At 37.5% G+C, this 17149-nt stretch overlaps 1 protein-coding gene across 5 annotated transcripts in view; it reads right to left on the bottom strand.

Annotated features, from left to right (window-relative positions):
• Kdm4c (lysine demethylase 4C) overlaps positions 1-17149 on the bottom strand; it is a 209741-nt gene that overhangs the window by 51259 nt on the left and 141333 nt on the right. For all 5 annotated transcript variants that reach the window (XR_013049167.1, XM_006981402.4, XM_076564391.1 and 2 more), the window contains 2 exons: positions 10654-10709; positions 8692-8800 (listed from right to left, as the gene is read on the bottom strand). Coding sequence is in view for 4 of the 5 variants with exons in the window: in XM_006981402.4 (XP_006981464.1) it covers positions 8692-8800; positions 10654-10709 (165 nt within the window). In the remaining variant the exon portion in view is untranslated. The remainder of the gene's footprint in view (positions 1-8691; positions 8801-10653; positions 10710-17149) is intronic.

Below are 17149 nucleotides of genomic sequence, written 5' to 3'. Positions count from 1 at the left end.
CGGTGGTGGCGCATGCCTTTTATCCCAGCACTTGGGAGGCAGAGGCAGGTGGATCTCTGTGAGTTCGAGGCCAGCCTGGGCTACAGAGTGAGATCCAGGAAAGGCACAAAGCTACACAGAGAAACCCTGTCTCAAAAAACCAAAAACCAAAACCCAAAAAAAAGGAAACCCAATTGTATTTTTCTCTTGACTTAATTCTTCAGATAGAATACCACTCTACATTTAGAATTAATGTATCTTTCAAACACTATAATCTTTGGCCTTCAGGCTCACTATTATTTGCTTTTAGGTACAAACTTTAAAATATATAGAGGCTTCTGAGCAGAATAGCATGGTTTCAGCCAGGCACCAAAAGGCTTGTAGTCAGAATCCTTCTCTGGTCCCAAATTTCTCCGGTCCACCTGGCCCTGCCGGGCCCATCAGTCCTGCAGCCACTTATAAAATAATTACTCAGAGGCTTATATTAATTATAACTGCTTGGCCATTAGCTCAGGCTTATTATTGACTAGCTCTTACGCTTAAATTAACCCATAATTCTCATTTATGTTTAGCCACGTAGCTTGGGAACTTTTCTCAGTTCTGCCTTGTCATCTTGCTTCCTCTGTATCTGGCTCGACTCCTGACTCAACCCTTCTCTTCCTAGAATTCTCCTTGTCTGCTTGCCCTGACTATACTTCCTGCCAGGCTACTGGCCAATCAGTGTTTTATTTATCAACCAATCAGAGCAACACATACTGACAGCATACAGAACAACATCCTACAGCAAAAGCTTGTATCTCTACCATCATTTCAGTGTACATTCCTTTTAAAATTAATGCTCTTCACTCAAAGAACATTTGTGCCTGGCTTGGTTTATTTATCAAATAAGGAACCTGATGTCTTTGAATGTTCAGGGGTAACTTTAGCTATTCTAAAATTCATTACTTCTCTTTGGTTGCAGAAATCACATTTTAAAAGTAAAATTATTAGAATCTGGCATTGTGACATGTACCTATAATAACAGCACCTTGTTGGATGAGCCAAAAGCAGATAGGTATTTGTGAGTTCTAGGCCACTGAGGTCTACATATCAAGTTGGAAGATGGCCAGAACTACATGGTGAGATCCTGCCTCAAAACAATGTAACAAACAAATTATTAGAAAAGCCTATTACGGTGATATTTTATTTGTGCTCAAATGTGGTGATATTTTATTTATATGTTAATAAACAATGTTTACCTGGAGATCAGAGGAAATAGCAAGCCATTAACACAAGTCAGGCAATGGTAGCACACACCCTTAAGGTCTCTGTGCGTTCAAGGACACACTAGGGGACAGACAAGTGTGGTGACACATGCCTTTAATCCCAGTACCTACCATAGAGACCTGGTGGTTTGTACAGACAGGCAGTGACAAGGAAGTTAGGTAGCTGGACTAAGAGCCAAAGAGAGGGCAGAACAGCAAGGCAATAAAGGCATGAGCAGACAGGAAGTAGCTCTCTTTGGAAGCTATGGCATGGTGAGTTAAGGTTAGCTGGTGTCTCTCACTATTTCCCTGATCTCTAAGGCTTTCACCCCATATTTGGCTCCGTGTTCTTTATTTAATAAGACCGCTTAGAAATTCGTCTACAGCCTACAGATACAGAAATCAAATGCACTGCTAGACAACTGAGTTCAGATGCTTTCATTTCATTTCTTTATCTATTGCTTGTTTGTTTCTTTTGAGGGCAGCATCTGTCTGTATAGCACTGTATGCCCTGGAACTAGCTCTGTACACCAAGCTGGCTGCAAATTCAGAGATCCTCTTCGGGCTTAAGGGTATGTGTCACCACACCCAGCTTCTTCATTTATCTATTTTTAAAGATTTAACTTGTTTTACTTTATATAAATTCAAATGTAATTGTATCATTTTTCTCTTTCAGTTTCTTCCCTCTAATATCTCTCATATAACCCCATCCCTTGCTCTCTTTTGGATTCATCATCTATTTTTCTTTGTTATTGCTGCATGTGTGTACACGCATGTGTGACTTAATAAATAAATACAACCTTAGTGTTACTTAAATATATATGACATTGGGGCTGACTACCTGGTATTGGATAGCTAATTATCCCAGGTAATAACTACTTCTCCTGTTCTCAGTATTCCTTACTTAACTAAAGTTCTTTTTCTCATCTTTGTCTAGGTGGGACCTAGTGAGAGTTCCTCCTTCCATATTAACATGTCTTTGGTGTTGTATTTGTTCATGTCTTCTTTAAGTAGCCATATTATTGTAGTATCATGGATGACACTTCCTGTTATTTCTGGGAGACATAATCTCATACCAGATGTCGTAGTCCTCAACTGATAGATCTACAACATTCCTGCATCTAAAACTTATTTAAGTGTTTGTGTTTGTCTGTGTCTGCACGTCTAGTATGTGCAGGTGAAAAGTGGGCTTCAGACCCCCTGAAGCTGGAATTACTCAGTTGTGAGTCACCAGACATGGGTGATGGAAGCCAAACTCTGGTCTTCTGCAATAGCAGCAAGCCCTTAACTGAGCCATCTCTGCAGTCCTACCCATGCATTCTTCATGAATGAACAAGTGATTTAGGCAATGCAACAATGAAAACAGACATCACCTGCATCAGAATACACAATTCAATACTGACAAATTATTACAACTGTCAAGAAACTATCTGGTTAAAAGTGATTGCTGAGTAAGCCCCATAAACTCAGCTCTATTCACCAAAGCCCATAAGAGGAAGGAGAGAACCCACTTCCCAAAGTTGTCCTCACAAAATTGTGCCATATGTGAAGCCAGATGCACATGCATGTTTGTACACTCACACACTTACACAAATAACACTAAAAAATTATTTACAAGTAGAAAGACTGCTTAAAGGTACCAATTACATTAAAGAGTTACAACAGCTTTCTAAGATTTCTAACAATCCAGAAAACTGCTTCATTGGCTCACTTACAAAGATCTTAACACTCTTCAATTAATTCAATCTATAAGAAACAGTCAATGTATATGATAAATAGGAATGTATATCATTTCTTAGTTCCTTTTCTACTGCCACGACAAAGCACCATGACTAAGACAAACTTATAAAAGAAAGCATTAAATGTGTGGCTCATGTTTCTAGAGGATTAGAGTCTATGACCACCATGGCATGGCAGCACACAGGCATCGTACTGGACCCATAGCTGAGAGCTTACCCTATCTGATCTACAAAAGGGATAACTGGGAATGTCATGTGCTTTTAAAATCCCAAAGCCCAGTACAGTAACAGACCTCCAAATAGGCCATACCTCCTAATCCTTCTCAAACAGTTCAACCAACCAGGGACCAAACATTTAAACATATGAGCTTATGGGGAAAATTCTTATTCAAACCACTAGTTATGTACATAACAAATAAAAGAAACCAGACAAATGGTGTTTTGCTTTTCCCTACATATGTTTGGTAGTTTTCTTTTTTAATAGCCGCCTTCTTAATTTTATAGTCAAATGTACACATTTCATATTAATGTCCTTCTTGATCATACTGTTATTTTCCTTCCTCTGAACAAGTTATCAAAGCATGATTAATTCTCTTTAAAGTCAAGCCCCTTATTTCTCCTCGTCATTTTAAAACATTTTTTTCTACTGTGAAAATAAAAACAAGTCATTCTACTTTACTATGCATTTTGTATCTGCATAATTATTTTGTATTGTCATCTTTGTTCACTTCTGCTTCTTTTCTAGTTGTGATTAGAAAAGAAAAGAACATAGAAAGGAAGAAGAGGAAATGAATCTGAAAGATTAAAAAATTACACCACACTCCAGCACAACCCCATACCCAAGTACCAAAGATATTAACCAGATCCCTTGAGCAACTGCTTTCCTTGAGCGCTCTCATGTCACCAGCAGCCTCTTCATTCTCCTTATGTCAGATTTAAAAGTTTTGTCATTTGACCTGATTGATCAGAAAAGATTGCTGTGCCAAGAGAAAGAGTTGTCTAAGATAAGAACTGACACAATGATCACCGTTCCCATGTGGGAAAAGTCATTAAGAAATTATTGAGTTTATTCTACATGAGTGGGTAGGAAACATAATAGGCAATCCAAAATTTGCACTGAAAATAAAGACATGGTTATGGTGGCACATACCTATAATTCTATCACCCAGGAAGCTTTAGGATTCAAAACCTACATGGGCAGTTGAGAGAATTCCAAGCTGGAAAGTAGCTCAGTCTTTTTGGACATGATTACTCTAAGCCCATTCAGGTAACTTTTGCCATTCCTTAACAGAAAGCCTCATGTCAACAAACTGCATGTACGTAGTAACATAAATATAGTATGTTTTAACATGGAAAGCAACTAAATATAGTATGTTTTAACATGGAAAGCAACTACTTTAATAAGTTGTGTAATGATTGCACAAAAGTTAAATATTGAGCTAAGTATAGAGGTACGCAGCTGTATTCCCAGCAGCTAAAAAGCTGAAGCAGTAGAATTTCAAGCTCAAGGGTAGCCTAAACTACAAAGCGAAATCCTTTTTCTTTTTTCTTTCTTTTTTTGTTTTTTTGTTTTTCTCGAGACAGGGTTTCTCTGTGTAGCTTTGCGCCTTTCCTGAAACTCACTTGGTAGCCCAGGCTGGCCTCGAACTCACGGAGATCCGCCTGCCTCTGCCTCCCAAGTGCTGGGATTAAAGGCGTGCGCCACCACTGCCCGGCGTACGAAATCCTTTTTCAACAAGAGGTGAAACATTAGGCAGGCACAGTGGTACATTGTTGTAATCATTACACTTGAGCGGCTGAGGCAAGAGAACTGGTTTGAGTGTCAAGCCAGTATCAGCTACACAGAGTATTCAAGGTCAGCTAGTACTTCATAGCAAAACCCTGAAAACACTCCCCAGCCCCTCACACACATGCACACTAGTAAAATACTGCCAAAAAGTTTTTAAAATGTAAACCTTGGAAAGAAACCCACCACAAACAATGTGTTTACAAAAGACAGTTTAGTTTAAAAGGTTAACAAATTACTAAAATGTTATAAACTAGCAACAGAAATAGAATGCTCTAAAATAAATCTAGTGTCACCATTATTGTCTATTTAGTGATACAATGAATAGAAGATACAGCTGTGACATCACCAAGCAAAGTGGACAGGAGTAACTACTTTAGGATGAAAATTAAAAAGCTTCTTTCCCATTTCTTGTCTCTTTTTATGAAAACTACCCATTTTCTTGTATGGGGAAAACCTACTCAGGTAAGGAATTTTCTTATATCCTATCTTATATATGCCAGAAGATGCTAACCAAGACCAGTGGCAAGTGCCTGTATTGATTGGGGGGCTTAGTACCTGATGTCCTTATTCAGACAGAATTGTCATCAGCAACTTCAATCAGCTGTGGACCCCAGACACATCCTATTTTATATCTTTCACAAAGCGCTCTATACAAAAAATTATACAAAGGTGTTTCCAAATGTCATAGGTAGAACATTTTAATTAAATGTTCCTTCCTCTCCTACCATCCATTAACTGATTATAATATTTAGGGAGGCCTGGGGCCTTATAAACCCATTTATGCCTTCAAAATCATTACAGCTGCTGAAAGCTCAAGAGCTTAAAGATCATCTCATACCTGAAATACTATTGCAGTTATATTTTCCCTGGTTGGTAAGTAGTGCTGTGTCTGGGGTCCACAGCTGAGTAAAGCTGCTGATGACAATTCTGTCTGAATAAGGACATAAAATATTAAGCCCCCAAAGCAATACAGGAACTAGCCATTGGTCTTGGTTACCATCTTCTGGCATTATGAGGCTAAGCAGCAAGAAGGATGCTTCAACTCATGTTCCAGCTTGATTTCTCTGTGTCCTGTCACTCTAGGACATGTTTTCTTTAATAATACAATTTAACCATCTAGTTATGGTTGGCAACAAAGAGCAGTGAGTGGCAATTGTCTGTATTTTTCTAGAGGGCTTGGGAACCCAAGTATCCAAGAATCCCATACTGATTAAATGAATGGGAAGAATGGCACATCACTCCTTCATAAACTTTATCTCCTCCAGGATGAAAATAAGTAAAATGGTGCCTTACTCTAGTGGAGTGTGCAGAGGTATATGTGAATTAAAAGAGAAACCCTCTAAAAGACTCAAACTATTTGTTATTATCTGATCACACTTTCCTAGTTACAATTATTTTAAGCCAGAAACAAATAACAAGTTGTTGCCTTTTATTCATTCAATACACATTTTAATCATGTGTACAATCATACATACCATAGCATTTTAAACTTCAGTAAAATGTTCTTAGCATTTATAGACTATTAACTTCTCTAAGCATAAATAATTTACTTAAGATACAAAATCAAATTGTAAATAATAATTGTAGCATATGTGCCATAAAACTTTCTTACATTATCAAGAAATAAAAAAAAAATTAGAGCTGTAAAAATTATTTAGGCCTATTTTTTTTTTAAACAGTTTAAGGATAACTGCTCTCTAGTCTGTAATTTAGGTCTGTCAAAACAAGATATTTCTTCCTAAGAATTTCCAAAAGGAAAATCTTCTCATTATGTCTCAAATGGGGGTGATTTTGCATAAGAGAATACTGGCAGTGTCTACCTGATCCAGGATGCTGGAATACTGTAATGCACATGATGATCTCCTCAACAAACAATTATCTTCTGTAAAATATCCAAAGTGCTAAGACTGAGAAATCCTAATATAGAATAGAAGATGCTAAAGGTTAAGAACTGTAGTATAGCTGCAATACTTGGGAAAGCAGGCCCTGCACCTTACCCTGGCAACAAAATAGAGCCAGCCCTGTTGTCAGAAGTGTGGGTAACCCAGTCCCAATGTTGGGTGGGGGAAGGCTGTCCCCATTACTCATCTGACATGTGGTGGCATGGGCACAGGACAGATGCAACCCCCCCCCACTTCCCACCCATCCACACCTGGACAGGTGGAGGAGTTGGTCCTGGGGTCGTGGGAGCAGGAGAGCTGTCTTTGCCCCTTACCAGCTTCAGTACTCAGGACAGTAACTCTGTACCTTGCCTGGGCAACACAGTGAAGCTGGCCCTGATGGTGTGGGAGAGCTGAACCTATGGGCGGGTGTGAAAGCAGAACTGGCCCCACCCCTCACTCAATGCTTCAAGGAGTGAATTAAACAGGGTAGTGCTGGAAAGCTCACCCTGGTGGTGAGAACAGGGGAGAACTGTGGGCTGATTAACACTGCAGCTACCCAGGACCAGAACCAGGGTTATGACTTGGCCTGCCCAAACATCCAACCCATTTATGATCAGCTGGAGCACATGGAGGGACCTAACTTACAGATCCAAAGCTGCAGGATCTCCACAGCACAGGACAACAATAGATATCCAAGAAGAGTCCCAGTGAGGGCCTAGCATCAATAGTGTACTTGAAACTAGGCCTCAAACTAGACCAATGATTCTTTGCAATGAGCACTTGCAAGTAAAGATATATGGACAAAGGGATTTACTACATGATTCACTGTGTCACACTGCAGCTTCTATGGTAAGATTTTAAATTTTTTCCCCTTCTTTGTTGTCTCTTACATTTTCTTTTATTTGTGGGGGAGGGTTTGCAGGGATGAAGGAATGGAGAAATGAATGGGATCAAGATGCATTATGTGAAAGACACACAGTATAAAAAGAAAGTTAAAAAATGTGGTTTATTTAAAAAGCATACAACATTTGGCAAAAAAGGTGATAATTGGTGAAATAAACTGATATCTAAATATTTCCCATCTATATGAAAAGGAAGAGAGGTGGGTGTGGATTGCTCTTAAATAATGTGCCATCTCTGTAGCCCTACTTTTTGTATCTTAATCATACTACTCATTAGTTAACAGCTGATCACATATTTCCTCTTAAAGTAAAACAGTTGGTAGTAATATAATGCGAAATAGTGTTCACTTACCCTTTCTATGAACAAAGGACAGTAGAGTAAATTCCAAAGAAAGGGTCTCTTTGTGGGAAAGTTGTAAGAAATAAGCAACTTGTCTCAGTGACAATGCTTGAAGTGTTCCATAGTGGAGAAATTATGAGTTAATAATGACAGAGACTGAAGATTCTAGGAAACTCCGCCAGCACATTAAGCTTGTGTGTTTAGCAAATATACAAAACAGAGGCCTAAACTAATTCTGTGAGACACAGAAATGAAAATTAAAAAAAAAAGGGCAAACCAGTGAGGACACTTTTATGAAAGTTTCTGATAGGTTAGAAAGGTAACAGGTCAGAGTTTGACATGTTAAGCATCTAGAGTCTCTACAGGTGAATAACAAAAGCCTGTAATTAAAAACAGATTCTGCATTTATCTATAAAGCTCTTCTTGGCAAAGAGATGATAAAATTGGGTTGGATTGCTACACCAACAGAAACCCAACTGAGTAAAGAGAAAAGAATAGTAGGCAACTTCAATAGTGTTGAGCAGTTTGGGGCATTACTGAACAATCTCAGAGAGCCTAATGTTTATAAACTCATATCAATCCAGGAAATTTATTAATCCCTTTCCCATACTTCACATACAAAATGATGGCAGTTATGGAGACTTATAATATACTAGGGAAGAATTTGAGAATAAATATATTCAGGAGAGAGGAAAACATAGGTAGAATAAAATGAAGCTATTGGATATATTATCTTGGAAACATAATTAACAGACAAATTCAGAACTTGAAATTAATATTAATATATGAATTAAAAAAAAAATCTTACCACTCACCAATTTTAACCTCTGTAAAGGTATTCTGCCTACATCTATTTGTGTCCTTTCTGGGACATTAGTGAATCGAACTTCTGGGACTGCAACAGCACATATGACATGGGCCCACCTACAGGAAAGGAGACATTAAAAATAAACAAGTTCCCTAAACTTACAGACTTCAATTTGGTGGTGACAATCTGGCATACAAAAGAAATGAAGTGAAAAACTTAATCCCACTGCAAGTAAGTTATGGACTTTTAAACCTCTTTAATGACAACTGGGTATATTTAGCACATCTGCCCAACACTCTGACATCAATAACTAGTAAAGGGGGCTAGAGAGATGGCTCAGTAGTTCTTGCAATGAACCTTAGTAAATCCCAGCACCTAGAAGGCAGCTCACAATTGCCTGAAACTCCAGTACCAGAGGATCTACTGTTCTCTTCTGCCTTTCATGAGCTGTATACTCACTAAGATACAGACACATACACAAAACGAACTAGGTAAAGGCAAAGTCCTATAACATGGTCATGTACATTCAAAAATGTCTAAGAATACTGAAATGAAGGTTTTTGTTACCATTTGATACTACATGTGTAATATATTTAGGCTAATACATGACAAAAGACTAGTTCAATTAACTATAAATCATGTTTTCATATAAAAATGATATATACCACATGTTCTGAGGCAAATTAGTTCAAATATAAATATTTTCTATACAAATTAAAACTGGTTTAGTCTTTAAATATTTTTCCTCATTGCAATATTACTGCAACCAAAGGAATGTACCGCTGAAGAGAAATGAAAGTTAGCTTGTTTCCTGATCTCCTACTAAAAACATTAGAGCATCCTTTCACATTCTAAATTTGCATAAATTTGTTATTAATATTATGCAGTATCTCTTAAGCATTATACCTCAAAGGAAATATAAGGACTTAAGAGATTCAAGAATCATGAATATTTGCATTATCAAATATATCAACCTATGTTGAAGCCTAAGCTTCTTCATTTTGTTTTACTTTCCAAGACAAGTCCTGCCTGTCCTGGAACTCACTATGTAGATCAGGCTGGTCTCAAACTCACAAAGAGATACACCTGCTTCTGACTCCCAAGTAGAGGGATTAAAGGACTGCACCAGTAGGCTTATTTACTTCACTTAAACAATGAATGTCATAATTCATCCTAAGATCCTAAGATCATAGGAAGAAAGGACAACCATTAACCCTACAAGAGCATTCTTCCACACTGAAATAAAACTAGCATTCTAGAATAAATACTATTAAGAAGATAATTTCTCATGATATATGCTTTTATAGGAAGCATCTAAGCCTGTCTACAACATTGAAAGTTTAGTGACAACTCTGCTGGAAAATGCCAGTCTTACTAGATAAGCTTATGAAAGACGATCCAAAATCAAGCAAAAGTATTGGCTCTTAGACAACACTTTACCAATGCATGCATGATAAATGCTTTTATTCTTCTTTCCAAGCAACCAAACAATCCGTGCATACATACAAAATTATGTTAATGTCATCAAAACATTATGCATCAGGAGTCCCAATTCCAGTACTATGAGCTAGGCAGGACCACTTGCCGCACAGAAGCTAAGTTCTACCAACTTACTAAAAAATAAAGAGGAAGTGAGAGCACAAGAATAGCTCAATTAACTATGAATGGAGTACTGCTGAAGTAGAGGGTGAAGGAAGGCGAGGAGAAAAAGGTGAGAAGAAAGACAAAAAAGGAGAAACCTGTTCATAAAATAAGAACTGTCGTTACATAAAAAGCACAGAATAGAGGCAAGTCCTATATTACATCCAGTTAGCTTTAGTCTCTGAGGAAGAATTTTAACCCTAGGTCCAGAGAACAATATCTGTGAGATAAATCACAGGTAGGGAGAGGGGCAAAGCAAACTATCACACAGAACTTAAAGAGAAGAAAAAGAAATGATGAAATTCAACACAGTCAATGTATTACTTACTTATTGTTTTTAGTCTGCTTAAGAGCACCTCCTCTCAAATTGCAGAGACAACATTCCTAAAGAGAAAATTAACACAATTATAAGACCCATATAACAAATGCCACTGACATTCATCTAAACAACTCTAAAAAATCTTATATGCCATTTTCTATTTATCTTGAAACTAAAAGTTTTAAGATAAAATAATAGTACTTCAAGTTCTAGAAGGGAAAGAGAAAACCTGGAAATGCTTAGGTATATTGGTCCCTTTGAAGGAACTACCATTTTACTCTCAATTGCAATATGGGGAAGTTGTGAAAAAGAACGTTGGAGATGTCAAATTAATTTCAATTGTCACAATGACTGGATCAAGAAATCATTGGGGGCACTAATGAAACACTGCTTTGGTGTATCTATGTGGGTGCACTTTGACTGGCACTATCACATGGGTAGAGAAAATTTAAAAAAGATAAAAAAGCTGAGTTCAAAAATTTCTATTTCTGTGGTTTCTGGTCAGTTTCAAGGACCTTGATTTCCCGACATGATGGACTATATTAGTAACATGATGGACTACATTAGTCTGTGAGCCAAAATCAACCCTTCTTCCCATGTGATTACTTCTTGTCAGTATTTTGTCACAACAATGAGAAAAGTAACTAAAACAGAAAACTGGTACTCAGAAGTGGGACTAGTACCAGGATAAATCAGACTATGTGGTCTCTAGACCTTTGGAACTAAGCCAGAAAACTGTGGAGGAGCTTGGATCTATGAGCCTTAGAATGTTGTATTTTACTACAGAAATACTTGCTCATAAATGATCATTGCTGGTCTATTCATAATTGCCAGAAACTGGAAACAGTCTAGATTTCCACTAAAATAGGAATGGATAAGAAAAATATAGTCCATTTACACAATGGAATATTACTCAGCTGTTAAGAAAAATGAAATTATAAATTCACAGGAAAATCGAGCTAGAAAAATCATTCCAAGTGAGGTAACAAATATTGTGTTTTTTCTCATATGTGGATGCTAATTGTTAAGCTTTAGATGTGTGTGCTACAATCCAAATAACCACATAAGTTAGGTACTGTAAGGGACCAGAAGATCTCCCATGGAAGGGGAAATAGAGACATAAATGGGAAACTAGACTAGGAGGATTAAATGTGGAGAGGGATGGAAGGGCAAGGCAAAGGAGGGAATAAGGAGAGGAACAACTAACACTTAAAAGCCTTTTAAAAATTATATGGAGCCGGGCGGTGGTGGCGCACGCCTTTAATCCCAGCACTCAGGAGGCAGAGGCAGGCGGATCTCTGTGAGTTCGAGGCCAGCCTGGGCTACCAAGTGAGCTCCAGAAAAGGCACAAAGCTACGCAGAGAAACCCTGTCTCGAAAAACCAAAAAAAAAAAAAAAAAAAACCTACTACTGTGGAAGTTTCCTGACATATATTCATATATGAAAGAAGTTTAAATGGAGTCACCATTAGGGCAACCTATATTCCAATTAGACATCTTATGCCATGAAGTAAAACCTCCAGCGTTAGGAATGGGTTACATTTTGTTCATTCATTGGCCAAAGGGGCCCCATGTAACCCACCCCCACTACCAAATATCACAGACTATTGCCAAAGGTTTAATTATTCTCCACAACTTGATGGTAAGGCCCTATTGCTGAAGACAACACATATCATTGAACAGGGAAATGTCTAGCTGGTGCCTAGATAGTAGTTTTATCTCTAATGAATAGTGTTCGTGGTGCTGGAAGGTACTTTACACTCTAACAGAAGAGAAAGGTAATCATTAATAACATGTAGCTATAAGTGTTACAAATCACACAGGACCTGTCTGCATGATATACTGGTATAATAGTGGCACAAATATTATGGGAGTAACCAATCATTGTTTGATTGGATTTAAGATCCATTCCATAAGATGGAATGGGTACCTGACACTTCTGAAGTGGCCAAGAATCAAAGACTAGATAGGTTGCAGTACTACTTTATGTTAAGGCTTTCACTGTATATTCGAAGATATTAATACCAACACAGGAACACAGCACAGTTCTGTGTATTCAATGTCTGATTAGATTGGTATTGCAGAAGCATAAAAGGAAATGTTCACATTCTTATAGGAATGATATTCTGATTGAATTTAAAGTCCATGCCACAAGATAGAACCCATATCTGGCACCATAAATTGGGTTCAAACAAACAAACAAACAAACAAACAAACAAACAAACAAACAAAACATGGTCAACTTAGCACGAGCCTTAAGGGTAACCAATCTAGTATTATTTTTCTGCTAAATGGACATGGTAATCCTCCCAGTTCTTATCTTTACATCTATAGATTGGCACATCTCTCCACAATCATCAGAGAAAGTTTGTTTTTCAGTAGGAGATTAATAGAGACAACTAACTGGTCAATGTGACAATAAAAGAAGAGACTGAATGACGCCACCTTAAGGACACAAAAGGACTAGACACATGCAGAAAAACAGTAGTTGCCAGACATTACAGCAGAGTTGTACACCTGAATTCACAAAAGCTGGAACTTATGCAAAAGACCTGCACGAGGTAAAGCCAGCCCAATTCTCAGTATAGATGGTGAGGGAGCTGATGAAGTTCTATTCCTAGCTGAGAGGCTATTAGCAACTGATGGCTGCTAGAAAAGGGAAAGTCTGTTTTCTTCTGGGATATGGTTCCTGAGAAGCTACCAATGTTCAGTAGACAGTCCTATACCCATGAATATAGAGGTAGCACTAAATGTATTCACTCAATGGGTACTTTTTTGTTTTTTTAAAGAAAGTTCAGAGGGGAAAGTGGTGTGGGGGATAGGGGAGACTAGCACTAACACAAAATTGGCCTGTGGTACATCTTCTTGAATGATGATTGATAAGGGAGGGCCCAATCCATTGTAGGTAGTGCCACTCTTGGGCTAGTAGTCCTGGATGATATTAAAAACCAGGCTGAGCAAGCCATGAGGAACAAGTCAATAAGCTGTACTTTCCCATGGCCACTGAATCAGCTTCTATCTCCAGGTTCCTGCCTTGAGTTTGGACTTAATTTATCTCAGGGATGAACTGCTACCTGGAAGTATAAAATGAAATAAACTCTTTCCTCCCCAACTTGCTTTGGGTGATAGTGTTTTACCACAGCAATAGAAACTTTAACAACATAGCAAATATGAATATTAAATTGAGTACTTTTTAAAAAAGACAACAGGTTGAAAATATATCTTATCTAATTCTATGAGATATAAAGAAAGAAGTCCTACATGCCTATATTAATCCCTGAACACATACTAACAGAACAGGTTATATTAAGGAACATGTATATAAATATATATGCATACAAAAAACAATTAATGAGAAAAGAGGCCACGAATTTGAAAAAGAACAAGGGAGATACATGGATGTGTTAAGAGGGAGAAAATGGTAGGGGAAAATTGTAGGAAAATATGATATATTATTATCCAAAAAACAAAAAAGATAAAGAAAAAAGGAGAAATCAGAGAGATCTGAAATATATAATGGTATACCTTTGGGCCCTGGGCAAAGAAGAATTCAGTAGATGCAAAGCAATCATCATGATCAGTGCAGAAACTGATGAAACATAAACAAACAAAATAAATAGAGCAAAGGATCAATGAACAAAGGGTTGATGTTTGGAAAAGAAAAACAAGATTGACAAACCCCTAACCAAATTAACCACAAGCAGAGGACAGACCCAAATTAATAGAAGTAGAGATGAAAGGGGACCCACTACAATAGACATCAGCAAAATTCACAAAATTATTGGGTTGGAATATATTCCACTCAATATAAAACCTAAAAGAAATGAATACATTTCTAGATATAAATACAATACAAAAATTAAGATAAGATAAATAATTTAAAAAGATCTATAAAAAGCAGTAAGAGTGAAGTTGTAATTAAAATGTTTACAACTGATAAAAATCACCAGGGAATTTCACCAGACCTTTAAAGAAAAACTAACATCAATTTTTCTCAAACTATATAAAAAGGAAAGATTAATATAAAACCCCTATTTCATGTGAAGATATTATTACCCTGATATCCAAAGTAAATACATATACAAAAAGAAGGAAGGAAGGGAGGGAGGGAAAAGGAAAGAAAAGAACTAGAGAACAGTTGTCCGCCTAAACATAATACAACAAATACTTGCAAACAGAATTCAAGAACACATCAAAAAGGTCATTCGCCTCGAACAAGACAGGCTTATTACAGAGATGCAGAGATGGGTTCAATATAGATGAATCAATTATTGTTATAAAGACCATAAATAGATTAAAGGACAGAAATCACATGGTCATGTTAGTAGACAGAGAAATAGTTATTCACAAAATCCAGCATTCTTTCATATTAAAGTCCTAAAAAAATGTGTGTTTCAAACCTATTGCCAACATTTCCACTAACATCTGAACCAATAGTGTCTATTTTTTTTTTCACTCTTCTTCAATATGATATGTGAAGTCTTAGGTAGAGCAATAAGACAATAAAAGGAAATAAGAGGGACAAAAATAGGAAAGAAGTCAAAGAATTTCAGTTTACAAAACATGCAAATCTATACACGAGAGACTCTAAGAATTCCAAAAGCATACACCCAGAGCTGATAAACACTTTCAGACAACTGGCAGAATACAAAATTAAAAAACAAAAGTCAGTAACCTTTCTATATGACAATGATAAAACCTCTTTGAGACCATCAAAAGAAACAAAACAAGATCAAACAAACAAAAACATATTGGAATAAATCTAACCCAAGGTCTGAAAAGACCTGTGTAATGAAAACTTTAAAATAGGTCTTTGCCATGGAGGAGATGGGAATGGGGAGTGGGCTGGGGGGAAGATCGGGGGAGAGAACAAGGAAATCTGTGGCTGATATGTAAAATTAAATTAAATTATAAAACAAAATTTAAAAAAATTCAGGAGAAATAATAAAATTTAAAAAAAAAGGAAACTTTAAAATATTGACACCCACACTAGACAATATTCAGAGAATATTGGAAACTGTAGAGTACTCAACTCTAAATGGGAAACAGCCCCCCCCCCACACACACACACACATACACACACACTGCAAAAGCTCAGGAATCACAGTGGAAGAGGGAGCATGATGGGGGAATGTAACACGTGGCGACATATAGATTAACAGAAATGGGCTGAGTTTAAATGTAAGAGCTAGTCAGTGATAGGCCTGAGCTAATGGCCCAGCAGTTTTAATTAATATAAGCTTCTGAGTGATTATTTTATAAGCAGCTGTGGGGTCCATGTGGCTGGGCAGGACACAGAAAAATTTCAGGTACAGGAGCAGAAAGATTATAAGAGAGAGAAATAGAGGACAAATAGAGTGACACAATGAGAGCACTCTAGCACATGTGAATTCATAACAACTATGATTGTTAGACACAATACATATACAAGACCAAGCCACCAAAAAACTGTCATGTACCAGTGAAAGACTTATTAAGTTTTACCCCTAAGCCAGAAGCTATTGGGAAATGATGTCTTCTGCAGGAGGAGAGTCAGTTTTCTTCAGGGATGCAGGTCTGCAGTAGATGGCTCCAAACCCATGAATAGCACTAAGTATACTCAGGGAGTTTAAAAACACACACACACACACACACACACACACACACACACACACACACACACACACACACACACACCCCAGACCTGGTGGTTCATACACATTCGATTCCAAAACACAGGAGGAAGAGGCAGGCATATCTCTGTAAGTTTGGGAGCAGCCTTGTCTACACAATTAGTTCCAGGCCACCCAAAACTACATATGAGACCCTGTCACACACACACAAAAAGGTCACCTTTAAACATGGAAGCATAATTTTAGACCACAGACCAGAAATCTTTTCTGTTCCCGAGACACCTTTGCTAGTTAAGGCTTGTCTTTCTTTTCCCGTCCCCACTTCTCCCATGGCTTTGAATCATCCAAATCCTATGTTTTAAGTGTGTGGTATATTCAATAATAGGGGCTTATTTCCAACTGCTCCAAGGCAACCATGACATACAAGGATAGTCTACACTGTTTTGTGAATCACTTGAATTACTCTGACCAATCAATGTAAAGGAGGTTCCTTGTGCCTGGTATCAGTGTTTTGTTAGTCTATGGTTCTTGTGGGGAGCACTTTCAGCCCAAAAGGCATAACTTGTTTAAGAAGTGCTTATGTCTGTCTCAGTCTCTCTCTCTGTGTGTATAGTGTATGGTGTACATACAAATATACTTACATGTATTAAGTATATTTAAAAATAATATGCTAACTTCAGCTTTACCAAATAACCTTGGTGCCATATGTTCCTTGTCTCTCTTTTTTGTTCTGTACTGACTACCCCAAACTCCTTCCCCAGTTGCAAACCCTCCCCATTTTTCTGCTTCCCTCTTCATATCACCTGTATCCTGCTATTCTCCTCTCAAGCTCCCTGCTCCACACCCCAACTCCCATGCCATACCAATGCCTATGGCCTCTATATTTTCATGGTT

This window comes from Peromyscus maniculatus, chromosome 2, assembly GCF_049852395.1.
Source record: "Peromyscus maniculatus bairdii isolate BWxNUB_F1_BW_parent chromosome 2, HU_Pman_BW_mat_3.1, whole genome shotgun sequence".
NCBI classification, from domain to species: domain Eukaryota; kingdom Metazoa; phylum Chordata; class Mammalia; order Rodentia; family Cricetidae; genus Peromyscus; species Peromyscus maniculatus.
This window is presented reverse-complemented; position numbering and strand designations above follow the sequence as displayed.